General features: G+C 35.4%; 1 protein-coding gene across 1 annotated transcript in view; it reads right to left on the bottom strand.

The window, feature by feature from the left end:
• Positions 1–16,716, bottom strand: part of LOC149781248 (uncharacterized) — a 117,369-nt gene that overhangs the window by 40,623 nt on the left and 60,030 nt on the right. The window contains exons 7-14 of the mRNA XM_089934725.1: positions 14,222–14,301; positions 8,349–8,454; positions 6,302–6,385; positions 5,091–5,177; positions 4,360–4,491; positions 2,842–2,904; positions 1,654–1,862; positions 429–551 (exon numbers count right to left, since the gene is read on the bottom strand). Of these exons, the coding sequence (XP_089790851.1) occupies positions 429–551; positions 1,654–1,862; positions 2,842–2,904; positions 4,360–4,491; positions 5,091–5,177; positions 6,302–6,385; positions 8,349–8,454; positions 14,222–14,301 (884 nt within the window). The remainder of the gene's footprint in view (positions 1–428; positions 552–1,653; positions 1,863–2,841; positions 2,905–4,359; positions 4,492–5,090; positions 5,178–6,301; positions 6,386–8,348; positions 8,455–14,221; positions 14,302–16,716) is intronic.

Below are 16,716 nucleotides of genomic sequence, written 5' to 3'. Positions count from 1 at the left end.
AAAAGCGATCCAGTCTACCCACAATAAAACATTCAAAACTTCATGCACGAAGATGAGTCAGATTGTGCAAAAGGTTACATAGATGTGTCAGTTATTGTAAAATATTTTGTACAGTGTGTGTGTGTGTGTGTGTGTGTGTGTGTGTGTGTGTGTAAGAAGGAAAATAATTCCGGGTTTAGCCTTGCCATTTCCACTTTGCAGTTTAACATGGATCTGGCCCTTCGTCTTGTTTTCTTGTAGACTACAATACAAGTGTAGACCTAGGAAAACTAACTTTTCCAAGTAAAACCAGGCGAATAGATTTTTTAGCCGATGTTATTCCTGTATTCTATGCTTATTGTAAACAATTGGTGCTTATACATAATTACCGTGGGAAACGCCAGTATTATTTACCACCAAATATAATTAACGACTTTGTAGTTATATACCCGATTGCTCCGGCTAGGATCTGTTCCTCCAAATCAGAAGCGATTCCCGTCACGATGGACGAATTTCCTTTGCCCGTAAATCCGAAATTTAGAGGGAAAGCATCCGTACTCTGAAGCATATCCCTGGGAAAAAATGAGTAAACAAAGCCCTTTTAAAATGGTTGGAACTCATTTCACGGCAAATATCACGATGCAAATTTGCCTTGACATACCTTACTGTCATTCTCACACACTGAATGTTATGCAATAGATAGGCGGACAAGAAAAACAGAGCTCATAGAGAAGGCAAAACGCCTCTCAAACGGTCGACAAATGTATGAACATACAAACAATATAGACTTACAAACGACCATATATAGAAATATAGATAAATATGTATGTACGTAGCTTTGTTGGAAGGTAGGTGAAGAACGTTGGCAAAAAATTGTTTTATTATATATATTGGTATTTCTAACCTAAAATATCGAACATATATAAGTGCTATCCCTGGATTCAATAAAAGAATGCTTCATAATGGAAGCCAGAATTAATATTTAATACAAATAATACTATCATACAGGTTAGAGAATTCTTAATTCGTACTCTACGGAGATACGAACACAGGTCCACGAGTAAATTCTGCCGTCTATTATCAATTATCAAGCGTAATATATATATATATATATATATATATATATATATATATATATATATATATATATATATATATATATATATATACGTTTAAAATGAGTGAAGCTACTTTAAGGACAACTGCAAAACAATCTTAACCGCTCCGTTGGCCTTGTGGTTAGAGCGTCAGCCTCGGATGCGCGAGGTCGTAGGTTCGATTCCCGGCCGAGTCATACCAAAGACTTACAAAAATGGTACTAACAGCTGCCTCGCTTGGCGCTCAGCATTAAGATGTTAGTGTTAGGACTGGTCGGCCCGGTGTCAGGATAATGTGACTGGGTGGGACATCATGCTACACGTCTGCGGCATGATGCCCCAGTGCTAGACATCACTATAACTGCCACATTGCAGATATCATAGCGATTTGACTGAAAAATTGTTAAAGCTACGTAAAAAATTCAAATCACATCACATCACAAAACAATCTTAGCATTATTTAAACATGCGTGTGTGTGTCATACATATGAAATATTGATACTTCTATGATCATGTATGAACTAAATCCCTATTCACGAATTAAAGTAGTACAATATATGTAGAAGCAATAATTAACCTGATATGATTTGGCCCAGGAGAACACGTGGTAGCATTTGTCCCTGTGGCTGGGCCAGTACCCCCTCCAAACAAGGTTGTAAGGCCTGATGCTATGGCTTCACGTGCAAGCTGAGGGCATATAAAGTGCACGTGACCGTCAATCCCGCCTGCAGTGAGGATCAGACCTTCGCCTGCGATAACTTCTGTACCCGCGGCAACTACCATCCCCTGTGGAGAAAATAGTGAAAGATTCAAGTATAAGCAAGAAAGGTACTTTCGGAATATAGCGTATTATTTCGTTGATTAACAGTGAACTCAATGACCTTTAACAATACTACCTATCAATCAGCACGTATCATAAAAACCACCTGTTCCAACCAGAATGAAAGCTGAAACCAAAATTTAATCCTGGAAAGATAACGGATAAATAACAAAGTTTTAATTGCACTATATTCCACTCTTTCAATTGTGTTGCAGACGTAACACGAAAGAAACAATAAATGAGATATTATTGCGATCACAATGGATGAAGTTATAGTTCAAGGAAACAATAAAATTCATAAATACTTAAATCTGTATTTTTCTGAAGGACAATATGTTCTTTGCAGGTATTTTGATATACAATACAGCAGGAACGCATGCTGAAAACATTTTCCAAGGAGAAAAGAATTATGTCGAAAAAAACAACAAAATACTGATAAAAAAAATTCTGTTGAAAAAAAAGACAACTTGTGAACACAGTCTGATGCAATAATCGTAACGAAGATGCCATTTATGCAAGAAAATTTGTATCTGACGCATTTATTGATCTTCATAAGTTAGAAAAGTTCCTCTTATAAGAGCGTATTCTGCGGAACGCATTTTCTTGCCTTTGAATGGCGTTTATCTGACGCAGCATTCTGCTATGTGCAGACAAGATAGGAACTCACAACATATCTTGGTACAAACGTAAGACAATTAGTAATAATGTACCGAAGTTTTATTCGAACACAGCAACAGATGTAAAACAAGGGACTTAAAACAAATTCACACATTACTTGCACATTGTTGATGCCCCAACCACAACCGTCGCCAACAGAATCGTGATATCTAAATCTAGTCATCCAACAGCGGGAATTAACATCCTGAATATTTCATTGACTACCATAATTTAATACTTACAAGAAGAATTTGGTAAATCTTGAAATAAATAGCTCCATTAACCTACCGGCGTTACTCCGTCCATCACATCGGGGTTTCCAGCCTTTCCTATGCTAGCGATACGACCATCCTAGAACGGAAGCAACGAATAAGTCATTTTATAAAACGACAAATCTTGCCTTAAAATATCAGCGTCATGTCAAAAGCATCACCTACATTGACTAGATACGGTTTGTTTTTATTTTATCGCGTATATTTTGAGACAGCATTCAGAGAGATTCAGACTCTTGCTAAAAGATATACAGATAGTGAAAACAATAAAGTATGTTTTCTAGCAGAAATGGCAAGGCACAAAGTCAAAAATGACTCATTTTTCATATCAAGATTTGCTATAAACAAAATAAAAGACTCAATCTAAAAGATTAAATTAAAATGCAAATACGTTGTTAGTACAGTATGTTAATTGGGAGAGATCTTGTATCATTTTAAGAAGGGTCTGACTGCGGACTTATGCGCCCCCTGGGAAATTGTCGGTAATGGTCCAACAATCCCTTCTTCCACCAGTTATACAAATTCTAATAACCTCGACCCCAATTCCCCCTTCTCAACCGAGGATTCAAGTGAGCCAGTCCCACCCTGATATTGAGTGTTTATGTGATATCAACAAATCCGAAGGGATGCAAAGTGTTGAGTGTGAACAGCTGCTACCGGATAACAACTTACTATGCTCATTACCGCCCGGGTGGCCGAAGTAGTTAGAGCGTCCGCCTCGAATACGAGAGGTCGCGGGTTTGAACCCAAGCCGAATCGTACCAAAGACTTATACAAATGGTAATAGCAGCTGCCTTGCTAGGCGCTCAGCATTATGAGGTTAGTGTTAGGACTGGTCCGCCTGGCGTCAGAAAAATGTGACTGGGTGGGGCATGATGCTGAATGTCTGTGGCATGATACCCCAGTGCTAGACATCACTATAAACTTTCACCCTGCAACCATCATAGCAATAAAACTGAAAATTGTTAAAGCTACGTTAAAAATCCCAATCACACACACATACACACAAACACTATGCTCAAAATGGTCATATTATAAACATATTTTCATTTAATTGGAAAAAGGTTTCAAAGCGTAAGAAGGCCGTTAATAGGTGACGAGGAGGATGAGACAGGGTGATGGTCAGTTCGTATGACATCATGAACTTGTTCCATGTTTACAGGTTGTGAAGATGCAGACTCAGAAGTCACTAGTGGATGGTGCAAATGTTCATATTACATTATTACAAAAATAATCCGTTTGAGCTGTGTGTCATAGATGGGTAAGTAATAAACTAACTAAGCATGAATTTTTAAAACAAATAACGTATAAAATATGAAAACATGATTCTTAATTGAATATATATATAACGTTTGGAAATTAAAGAATAACCAAAACTTAATGACATGAGCATAGAAATTAGTGATTAGCAAAGTTTTATATCACTATAAGACTGTAATAGCTTCACAGCATCTTTGGGGTTTCACATAGTCTTGCATTAAACATAAACAGAAACAAAATCAGCAGGAAAGAAAGAACTTTTGTAGACAAGTACCTTAATTCCCACATCAGCTTTTAAGATGCCAGTCACTGCGTCTAAAATAAGTGCATTAGTGATGACAGTGTCCAGAACGTCCCAGTCTTTATTGCAGCGATTCGCCTGTTGACCCATGCCTTCCCGTATCACCTGAAACGACACATCATGCCGCCTTGTTTTACAGTCTCATTACCAAAACAGTGAACACCTCCCCCTGTCGTCAGACACAGACTTATTATGCTTAAATGTGGTTCACACATTACGTACTCATTTTCTATCAAATATAGAAATAATGGTCGCCATCTTCTAAATTGTTACTGTAATTTTCATTGCTGCATTTTTTGTTGTCATCAACAAGATCGTCAGAACGAATCTGACATTATTGATGAATACAGCCGAAATAGCTTTTTTTTAATTTATAAAAATTACAAAAAAATCAACAACAACAAAAACAAAACAATCATAACCTGTTTGATAATCATGAACAGTTTCGTTAAATTTCTTAAATATAACGACATACAATAGTTTGTCAGAAAAAAAGTTAAGCTATATTCATATTTCACCTCAGATATCTGACCAAACAAATTTAACAAGTTTGAGCAGGGTCTAGGGTTGAGCATTAGGTAGTTCAAGAGCCATATTCGGTATCGGAAACAACACATACAAGGCATGAATTCAATTTCAAATGTAATTTTAGTTATTGGCGCTCATTTTTATGCAATTAATTATTATAATAATACAAAAATAACCTTTCCGCCTCCAAACTTTAACTCTTCGCCATATACGGTCATATCCTTAACAACCTCGAGGACAAGGCTCGTGTCTCCCAAGCGAATCTATTCAATAATAATAATAATAATAATAATAATGATAATAATAATGATGATGATAATAATAATAATAATAATAATAATAATAATGATGATAATAATAATAATAATAATAATAATAATAATGATAATAACTGGCGCTTTAAATGTGTCACAATAGGTATGTAATATTTTTCGGTGAACAATAATGCATTTTGACAATTCAACAGCTTTAACATTTTGCGTAGGTTATTTTAAATTTTATATTTGTTTCTAATGAATGTTTAAAGCATAATTTTCTTCTGTATTAATTATGAGGTATGAGTGAAATACTGATTGAAGTGAATACCCCGGATGTGCTATTTTGACTTGTCGTATGCTAAAGTAAATTTGCCAATAGCATGTGGCAAGACGAAACCAACTTGACAACGTAATTACGAATTAACGTTAAGTAGATTATATTAGATGGGATAGCTCAATGGTTAACGTACTGGACTTCAACACACGATACCAGGTTCGATTTCTAGCCCAGTTATCGTCGGCTATCTTGCTGTCTTTGAGCAAAGTTTTTTTTTTAACCCTTATTGCCCAATAAAATAAAAACAAAAAGCCGCCATATCAGGCTTAGCGCAAGCAAACCATGTTGTTCTTAAATTGATGGACACCATTAATTTACAGGCTGTGTGCAAAACTTTGCCAGAGCACGCTATCCCAATGGTTCAAATCATTTTCTGGTACTCTGGGAAATCTCCGCACCGATCTATGGTCATTACTGACACATGAGCAATCAGTGACGTATACACATATGTTTAGATTAAAAAGCATGTACAAAAAGATCTGCCTGTTTCATAAAATGATATTAGAAAAACATTTTTACACACAAAACAAACTGTACTCAAGTAGTATATGTAATTTCGATGACAGATGACGTCCGAATATAAACACCCATCAAACCAGCAGGAACTGCTCGGATCATATTATAACAGAAAGATCCATTAAATACAGAGACAGATATGATAAAGTCTGCATAGAATGCTGAAATAAAGTGGGTATTACTGAGGAACAAAGAAAGAAAGAATTTTACCACTGACCATAGCGAGAGTGCGTGTAAGTGTAAATGGTTGCTTGAATATTCGTCTAAATCCACTTACCTTGTCTCCCACTGTTGGGCCATAGGTACGAGCGTACAGCATTCTTGGAATAGTGATCTTTCCAACAGAGCTTTCAACGAATTTCTAAAAAGCAGAGATTATTGTTCATGTTCTCTTCATTAGACTGTCCAGCTTGTATTAACAATTTTGTGTAAGACGTGATATATATACGAATGCAGTCAATAGTTGCGCAAGAGAAACCAATTTCCCATTAATTGCACATAAATAATGAACATCAGGTAACAAACATTGATACACAACTGCTTTTATAGACCCTGGAGAAACAGCAGAATATTTGCGCCTAGCTGTGCCAACGGTACACGTTCGGAGCATGGCGACAACATGGACGGCTCCAGTTTTAAAGCAATAGCTTTAATTCTATTGTACCTTCGTCATCACCTGCGTCGATGAACGTCGGATTTTAAAACTTATAAGAACAAAATCTTACATTTGTCCTGTGATTGAATTTAATATAATACTTTAGTTAACTCATGGGATTAATAGATGAAGGTACTGCAAGATAAAATCAAAGTATAAAGGTAATATGCATGTTAGGTACACAGATAAAACACAGTACAGTGGTACCTCGGGTTACGAACTTAATTCGTTCCAGAACTCGGTTCGTAACCCGAAACGTTCGTAACCCGAAACATTGAAACCAATGAAATAGAGACAATCCGTTTCAAGATGAAAGAATCGTTCTTTTTTATTAACATCCGGTCGTTTACCTGACAAAATGCAAAGAATACGTGTACTTCACGTATTAAATAAAGAGAAAGAAAACAACCAAATAAATTAAATGTAAAATAAAAAAAAGATTTAGTCCATCTTTCTTACCAAGAAAACGATCATGGGAAATTTGTCACTTTGTTTGCTATTCTGAATCATTAGTTTCAGGAGTTTCTTGTCGCTAAGCGATGTTAGTACTGCGTGGCCTTCGTTTGTACTGTACGCGATCGTTTGTCTCCAACGTTAAACCTTGCTCTCTCTCTCTCTCGCCTTCGTTCGTAACCCGAGGCACTGTTCGTTAGCCGAGACAAAAAAAATTCGAAGTTGTTGTTCGTAACCCGAATTGTTCGTGACCTGAGGCGTTCGTAACCCGAGGTACCACTGTATATATTTAATCTGCATACTATGTACTCATGTAAAACACAGTATATCTTTAATATTCGTATCAGGAACACATATAAACACAACACATATTTAATATGCACACTAGGTACACAGGTAAACACAACACATTTAATCTGCATAGTAGGTACACGTAAAACACAGCATATTTTTAATATGCGTATCAGGTACACAGATAAACACAGCACATATTTAATATGCATACTATGTACACAGGTAAACACAACACATGTTTAATCTGTATACTAGGTATATATGTAAAACACAGTGTATCTTTAATATGTATACTAGGTACGCAGGTTAATCAAAATACATGTTTTACTAGTCTGTTTCGATAGTATCATACATTGTTGAATGAAGAGCTAATTTAGCTATTAATTTCAAGCCAGCAAGGTTACAATTCAGATGAGGAAATCATGGACAAGTTCAACGATTCTATGCCAACACAAACAATAAAATCAAACTATGGTGGTGTTGACGACAGTATATGTTTGTTACCGAGTCACGTGGTTATGATCATGTGTAATATCGTGGGGAAAAATACAATTTGCTAGAGTTTACTTTCTGAAATAGTTTATATCCTCTTTCCTGCTCTGTCTTTGCTTTTGATCATAAATGCAAAACCGCAAACTCACTAAAACCAGAACAGGTAAAATGACGGGACTCTTAAGGTCCATCAATAATACAAAGTAAACCAGCTGTTACATTTTTCTCAAAGCTTCTTAAGCACATATTTACACACATTCATTTAGATACTAGTTTTAACTTGCTAAGGAGCGAACCATCTTTGCTTTTTTCTAGTGGAACATAGCCTCCTTTTCCATCAAATGCAGCACATCTCGCATTGTTAACAATGGACAGAGTAATATATTCATTACTATGGTTTCCAAAACTGTTTATGAAGTTGGAGATAAACCTGTTTCTCGTTTCCAAAGCCCCTTTCTGTAACTCTGGCGATGATGGCTTCCAGCTTGACAGGGTCCACTTTACCGTCACTCAAACTATTACCGCCTCTGACAATCCTGCGGATTCATACAAACAACTCGAATGTTGCCAGACTTGCATTAAAGTTTACAAAATTATATAAATTACAAACATATGGATACAGAGATTCAGTAAGATCATTTACCTAAAGACGATCGGATCTCCCTTTGTCTGTCTGTCTGTCTGTCTATCCCTCCTCCCCTCTATATCCCCTACACAGAGACATGTGATAAAGATTTAGGTTGTTTTCCGTATATGTTTAAGAGTTGTTCCTTTCTTGCCCGAACTCCTTTATGCTTTGATCAAAAACTTCTGCCTCAAATGGGAGACTGTACTTACAGATTACTTTTCTGATGTTTCTTCGTAGCTTGATAGATACAAATCGGAGGTCTTAAAGTAACGAAAAGAAGCAAAATCAACAAGTTCGTTAAAATCAACAGAAAATTTTATTCTCTAGGATATAAAATGGAAATTTAAGAGAAGCTTACAATATCGTGAATTAAATCGCACTTAATGCTACAAATTATATCAAGTGCAAAAAATAGAGTATTCCGAATGAGTTCCAGTCTTGACTGTGCTGATGTTGATATACCAACAGTCTTGCTGTATCACAATGACATTATTCGGAATATCTCTAAAATTCAATTCACATCCATCCTAAAATAATGTTAATCCTGTCAATTAGCACTTTGTAATTCCAATGAATAATTAAATAAATAATTCGTCTCAAATTATATATGAGCACAACTGAAAGTGACACCACTGGACTGACATGAAAATAGAATGAAACAGTTCGCTTATCAGAACCTTATATAAAAGCCTAAGACACAATAAGATGACCAGAACATGGGACATTTTCCCATTAAATTCATAAAGATGTTCTCATATATCATCTAATAAATTAGCCCCCACACCTGTTTTAGTTGAGTACTTTGATGCAGATAGAACTGCCTGCAACATATGATTCCACATATCGATCTTTACTGACTCTTAATGTTGTGGTCACGGCTCATTACATTCCGTTGAAGCAGATTTTCGGAAATTTGGACATTTTTCCCAATCAAATCCAATTATCAACGACTAAAAAAATTGCGGCTGAGAAACACAACCACACCTCCTGTCGACATTTCATATTATCGGGCTCCATCGGCAGATAATCGGCAGTTCCATCATTATGGAGGAACCGATGATTCGAACTGGCTTTCTTGGTCATGTGACTGAAGCCTCCGCTGATCTGTCATGTGATTGTCATTTGCTGAACACCACTTATGTCATCGTTATCACGTCATATGACAAAAAGAACACAAACGCCTGCCCAAACTACAAGGCTATACCCAGGGAATCTTTAAAAACAGACCCATGGGGCAGAAAGAGGGTGGACTAGCAATTTTTTTAATAGATACACTAACCTACTATGAAGTAATAGAAGTACCCCCTAACCTAAACATCAATAATAGCATCGAAATAATGCCAGTAATGATAAATATAGGAACCACAAATATTCAAATAATAAATGCATACTACCCAGGGTGTACCTTCTGCCCTACCAACCTAATCTCACTAAAGGCAATCACTAATAACAATAACAACAATCTAATGATCTGTGGCGACTTCAACGCAAACAGTGAATTATGGGGAGGTAAAAAGAAAGATCAAAGAGGGAAAATGGTTGAAAAATGGATAACTGAGAACAATCTGGTCATCTTAAATGACGGATCGAACACTAGATTAAACCCTGAGGATGGCACTCTCTCAGCCATAGACCTAACCATCACTACCCCAAAATTGGCTCAAATCACAAATTGGTGGGTGGATCAGGAAGATACGTTAGGAAGTGACCATTTTCCCATCACAATCAATATTCAAACAAAAACTCAACACATTCCAAACGAAACCCCACCTAAATGGAGGTACCAACAGGCAGACTGGGACCTAATATCCAAAATAAAAACCCTGTACCATGGTGGACTAAACCGTGCATTATAGCACATAAAGACAAAAAAGGGCCTTAAATAAATATAAACGCACCAAAAATTCTATCTACTTCTAGCAATATAAAGATAAGAAAAAGCACCAAAACAAACTATAAAAACTGCTAAAATTAATCTATGGCAAACCTTTTGCTCTAAACTGAGTCTAAAATCAAACTCAAAACAAATATGGGACAAGATAAAAGCCATAAAAGGGAAAGCAACTACCTCAGCCCCAAAACTTAAAAATGTCATAACAAATAAAGATAAGGCAGACCTCCTAGCGAAGCATTTTTCGAACATGAGTAGCAACAATAATCACACCAGAAACTTTCAAGAACACAACAAACTAATGGAGGGAACCCAACCTCAAATGTTTCAAGACCAAGGAACAAAATAATCGCACCTAAATAGCGACATCACAGTACATGAATAGAAGATAGCCCTACGATCCAAAAACGAAATATCCCCTGGTAAGGATCAGTTAGGTTACATTATCTACAAAAAACTACCTATCAATATAACAATAGCCATAATCAAACTCTTTAATAGGATATGGGATAAAGGCCAACTACCCACCAAATGGAAACAGGCCATAGTAATACCAATCCCCAAGCTAGGTAAAGATCCCAACAACATAAATTCGTACCGACCCATCTTCCTTACAAACAATATTTGCAAAATAATGGAGACAATAATCGCAAATAGGTTAAAACACCACCTAGAAACCAATAACCTACTCTCCATAAATCAATGTGGCTTTCGGAACAAACGGTCCACCACTGACCAACTTCTCAGATTGGAAACAGACATCAAACTCGCTTTTAACGCACATAGGAAAACCGATCGCAACCTCATAGCGGTTTTTTAGACCTTGAAAAAGCGTTCGACCTAGTATGGACCAATGGACTAATGGCCAAATTAAACCAATTTGGAATAACTGGACGCTTATTCAACTGGATTGGCGATTTCCTCACAGGCCGGAAAATTACCACAAGAATAGGCAACACCCATTCGGAAGAATTTTCACTTGAAAATGGAACACCTCAAGGCAGTGTAATAAGTCCCTTACTATTTGACCTAATGATAAACGACCTTGACCTCGATGCAGCCTCCTCAAAAATAAACTTGTCACAATTTGCAGATGATAGTGGCATATGGAGGAATGGAAATCCTGCCAATAACACAGTAGTTAAAGAAATCCAGCAGAGCCTAGACAACATAGGGAGATGGGCGGACAAATGGGGTTTCAAAATATCTCATGAAAAACCTGTGGCAATCATATTCACCCCCAAACGAAATAACAACCTAGTCTATCCAAACTTCTATATACAAAATCAATTAATCAAATACGTAACAGTAGTAAAATTCCTAGGAATGTTCTTTGACAACCACCTCACATGGAAACAGTACATTGAACAACTTACCCAGAATTGTAACAAAGATCTCAATTTACTCTAGAACATCACAGGGACTGACTGGGGATCCAACCAGGAAACCCTCCTCACGATATATAAAACCCTAATTAGATCAAAACTGGATTACGGTTGCCAAGCATATAACTCGGCTAAGCAACCTGTACTACAAAAACTTGACACTATCCAGAGAAAAGCCTTACTATTATGCACAGGAACACTCCCCTCAACATCATTAGAAGAACTACAAACACTAACAGGAGAACTACCCTTAAAATTACGTAGGCAAGAACTGCTCCTCCGATACTCCATTCGATTAGATACCCACCCAGACAACCATCCCACCAAAATAGCTATAAATAAGTGTAAAGTTTTCTTCAAACACAAAATCATACCCATCACACCAAGTGGCAAAGTAATCCTTGAACTAAGAGAAAAGATACCTCTACTAAAAAAACAGGTAACAAACAATACAGACCAGAACAAATCACCATGGTTACAAAAACCACCAAGGATTAACACTGAAGCTACCAAATTAGGCAATAAAGAAGGACAAGAAAACTTACTAAAACCTGTACTGGTAAACGAAATCAACCAAAATACCCGGACTACATTAAAAGATATACCGATGGATAAAAAACAAACAACCTACCAAGAACAGCAGCAGCAATAGTCATCCCTGAATTCAATATACAAACGGGATCCAGATTACCTGACTATTGCTCCATTTACACCACTGAATTCTGGGCTATACTTGAATCACTACAATGGATCAAAGACAACCAAATACCTAAAGCAGTCATTATAAGCGATTCCCTAAGCGTTATCAAATCGATCCAAAATCGCAATACACACTCTAGGGAACAATTCCTCGACAAAGCATGCCAATTAATCGTCGATATAACCATAGCATATCAATTAGTGGAGCTCATGTGGATACCGTTGCACATTGGAATCTCTGGCAACGAAACAGCAGACAAAGTTGCAAAAACCAAACTAGGAGATCAAAACTCTATCAAGCTTAACTATAGCTCTACAGAAGCAATAAGCTTCGCACAAACATATATAGACCAAACATGGCAAGATTTTTGGAACTCCTCCACAAAAGGTAAAAATCACCATGAAACCCAAAAAAACGTAGATAGGAACATACAGCTACCTAAGGGTACCTATTTAGAAAAGAAAACCATAAACAGGATAATAACTGGAAGAACTAAACTAGCAAGCAGTTTTGGAAGGTTTATAGGACCCAAACCAGCAACCATTAACTGCTTTAACTGCCACACCACCGAAGATCTACACCACGTATTCAATATATGCCCAAAATATCAACACGCTAGGAAAATATTTATCAAAAACCAAAAAGAGATTGGATCACCACACACATACCCAGAGTTACTTATGGACTCTAATAAAAATAAACAATCAGCCTATAAAAATATAAATCAATTCATAGACTCAGCAGGACTTAGGAACAAAATATAATTACTATCCCCACAAAACCAAAAGATCCAGTAACTAGCTAAATAAATTTAGAAGCCACCACATAAAAACCCATAACATTTCATTCAATTTTATAAAAGTATTAATAAATAATTCACTTACGAAGCACCTATAAAAAAACTAAGGAAACCGCAAAATCGGATGTCCTAGATGTCCTTAACGAACCGAGTCATCAGCTAGGATTCCGGTCCTAGATGTCCTTAACGAACCGTGTAATCGGCTAGGACTCCGGTCTCTTGCTAAATAAAGTATAAATAACATTCAATCTCTAAAAACATTAATTAATAAATAACTTAAAGAGGTAATATCTAAAAACTTATAAATAACATAACGTAGGAAACACACCCTAAACACCTCGACTAGTAATACCATAATAACCTTGAAAATCTCTCTTCATACACGATTTCTACTAAGAACCTCTATAAACAGCATAGAACATCCCCCCTCCTTTTAGAACATTTTGAAGAAGAAAAAATAAAATCGAAGAAAGAAAAAAATAATGGCAAGAAACACCAGGCAAATGCAACAAGAAACCAGCGATGTAAAGCAAGCAGGACCGTTCCCAAGCTCTCCTTCCCACTAATGACAGCCAACCATTCAACTGTAGGGACCTTTATGGACCCACAGATTGAGGCCAAACTATCAGGGTTCCTTGAATCCATAAAAGCCTGGGGGAGGTGGCACCATCCCCTTCCCCAGGAACAACTAGCAGGCTGCGGTGCAGTCAGAAAAAAGTGACACATGCACAGTTGTGCGCACGCCACTATAATTAAGCTCAACAACAACATATGACAAAATGTATGGATAAATTGACATTATTGTGAGCAATTACGGCTACAATATCAACTTAATCGGTCCCTTTTGAATAAAATCAGACAGAGTGTTGTCAAATAAGGGACACAAGTACCGAAACTTACTTGTTACCAGCAATCTCCACAAGATTAACTGTTTTTGTTTCTCCGGGTTCAAATCTGACTGCTGTGCCTGATGGAATATTCTGAAAATATGGACACCAGGTAAGAAAAAACAAACGAGCCTATGTACTTTTGAACCTACAAATATATACATATATCAATATGTTCCACTCTTTCAGTATTACGTATATATGTAATGTATATATTATTGTAGAGTTTATAATTGAATGTAACAGGGCACTGATAAATATAAAAATGAACAATTACAAATAACAGTGGACTTCACCCACTTATTTCCGACTAAACATCATCATCATCATCATCAGCTGCTGAAGCAGCATCTCTTAACTGAAGTTATCTGTCAGACTGTTACGTCTATTTGTTAATATTCTGCTCATGTTTTTCAATATATGTTGCGATTTCGTATCATATGCCGTAGGTTCGTCATTACACTGTGCTTTGCTGTTATATGTGGTGGTCTTGTCATTATATGAGTTATACAATGGTTTTGTCTTTATATGAGTTATACAATGGTTTTGTCTTTATATGAGTTATACAATGGTTTTGTTATTATATGAGTTATACAATGTTTTTGTCATTATATGAGTTATACAATGGCTTTGTCATTATATGAGTTATACAATGGTTTTGTCTTTATATGAGTTCTACAATGGTTTTGTCATTATATGAGTTATACAATGGTCTTGTCTTTATATGAGTTATACAATGATTTTGTCATTATATGAGTTATGTAATGGTTTTGTCATTATATGAGTTATACAATGGTTTTGTCTTTATATGGGTTATACAATGGTTTTGTCTTTATATGGGTTATACAATGCTCTTGTCTTTATGCGATTTATGCAATGGTTTTGTCATTGTATGAGTTATAGAATGGTCTTGTCTTTATATGAGTTACAATGGTTTTGTCTTTATATGAGTTCTACAATGGTTTTGTCTTTATACGAGTTCTACAATGGTTTTGTCTTTATACGAGTTATGCAATGGTTTTGTCTTTATACGAGTTATACAATGGTTTTGTCATTATATGAGTTATACAATGGTTTTGTCTTTATATGAGTTATACAATGGTTGTGTCATTATATGAGTTATATAATGGTTTTGTCATTATATGAGTTATACAATGGTTTTGTCTTTATATGAATTATACAATGTTTTTGTTAATATATGAGTTATACAATGTTTTTGTCATTATATGAGTTATACAATGGTTTTGTCATTATATGAGTTCTACAATGGTTGTCATTATATGAATTATATGAGTTATACAATGGTTTTGTCTTTATATGAATTATACAATGTTTTTGTTAATATATGAGTTATACAATGTTTTTGTCATTATATGAGTTATATAATGGTTTTGTCATTATATGAGTTATACAATGGTTTTGTCTTTATACGAGTTATATAATGGTTTTGTCTTTATATGAGTTATACAATGGTTTTGTCTCTATATGAGTTGTACAATGGTTTTGTCATTATATGAGTTATACAATGGTCTTGTCGTCATGCGATTTATGCAATGGTTTTGTCATTATATAAGTTATACAATGGTCTTGTCTTTATAAGAGTTACAATGGTTTTGTCTTTATATGAGTTATACAATGGTTTTGTCTTTATATGAGTTATACAATGGTTTTGTCATTATGTGAGTTATACAATGTTTTTTTCATTATATGAGTTATACAATGGTTTTGTCATTATATGAGTTATATATTGGTTTTTTCATTTATGAGTTATACAATGGTCTTGTCTTTATGAGTTACAATGGTTTTGTCTTTATATGAGTGATGCAATGATTTTGTCATTATATGAGTTACACAATGGTTTTGTCATTAAATGAGATATACATTGGTTTTGTCTCTGTATGAGTTATACAATGGTTTTGTCTTTATATGAGTTATACAATGGTTTTGTCTTTATATGAGTTACACAATGGTTTTTTCATTATATGAGTTATACAATGGTTTTGTCATTATATGAGTTATACAATGGTTTTGTCTTTATATGGGTTATACAATGGTCTTGTGTTTATATGAGTTATACAATGGTTTTGTCATTATATAAGTTATACAATGGTTTCGTCAGTATATGAGTTATACAATGGTTTGGTCATTATACGAGTTATACAATGATTTTGTCATGTTATGAGTTATACAATGGTTTTGTCTTTATATGAGTTATACAATGGTTTTGTCTTTATATGAGTTATTCAATGGTTTTGTCTTTATATGAGTTATACAATGGTTTTGTCTTTACATGAGTTATACAATGGTTTTGTCGTTATATGAGTTACACAATGGTTTTGTCATTATTTGATTTCTTTAATGGGTTTGTCTTTATATTAGTTATACTATGGTTTTGTCATTATATGAGTTATACAATGGTTTTGTCAGTATATGAGTTATACAATGGTTTTGTCTTTATATGAGTTATACAATGGTTTCGTCATTATATGAGTTATACAATGGTCTTGT

This window comes from Sinohyriopsis cumingii, chromosome 15 (assembly GCF_028554795.1).
Source record: "Sinohyriopsis cumingii isolate HCF-2022 chromosome 15, ASM2855479v2, whole genome shotgun sequence".
Lineage (NCBI taxonomy): Eukaryota > Metazoa > Mollusca > Bivalvia > Unionida > Unionidae > Sinohyriopsis > Sinohyriopsis cumingii.
Note: the sequence above shows the minus strand (reverse complement) of the source record. Positions and strands in the feature narration are given on the sequence as shown.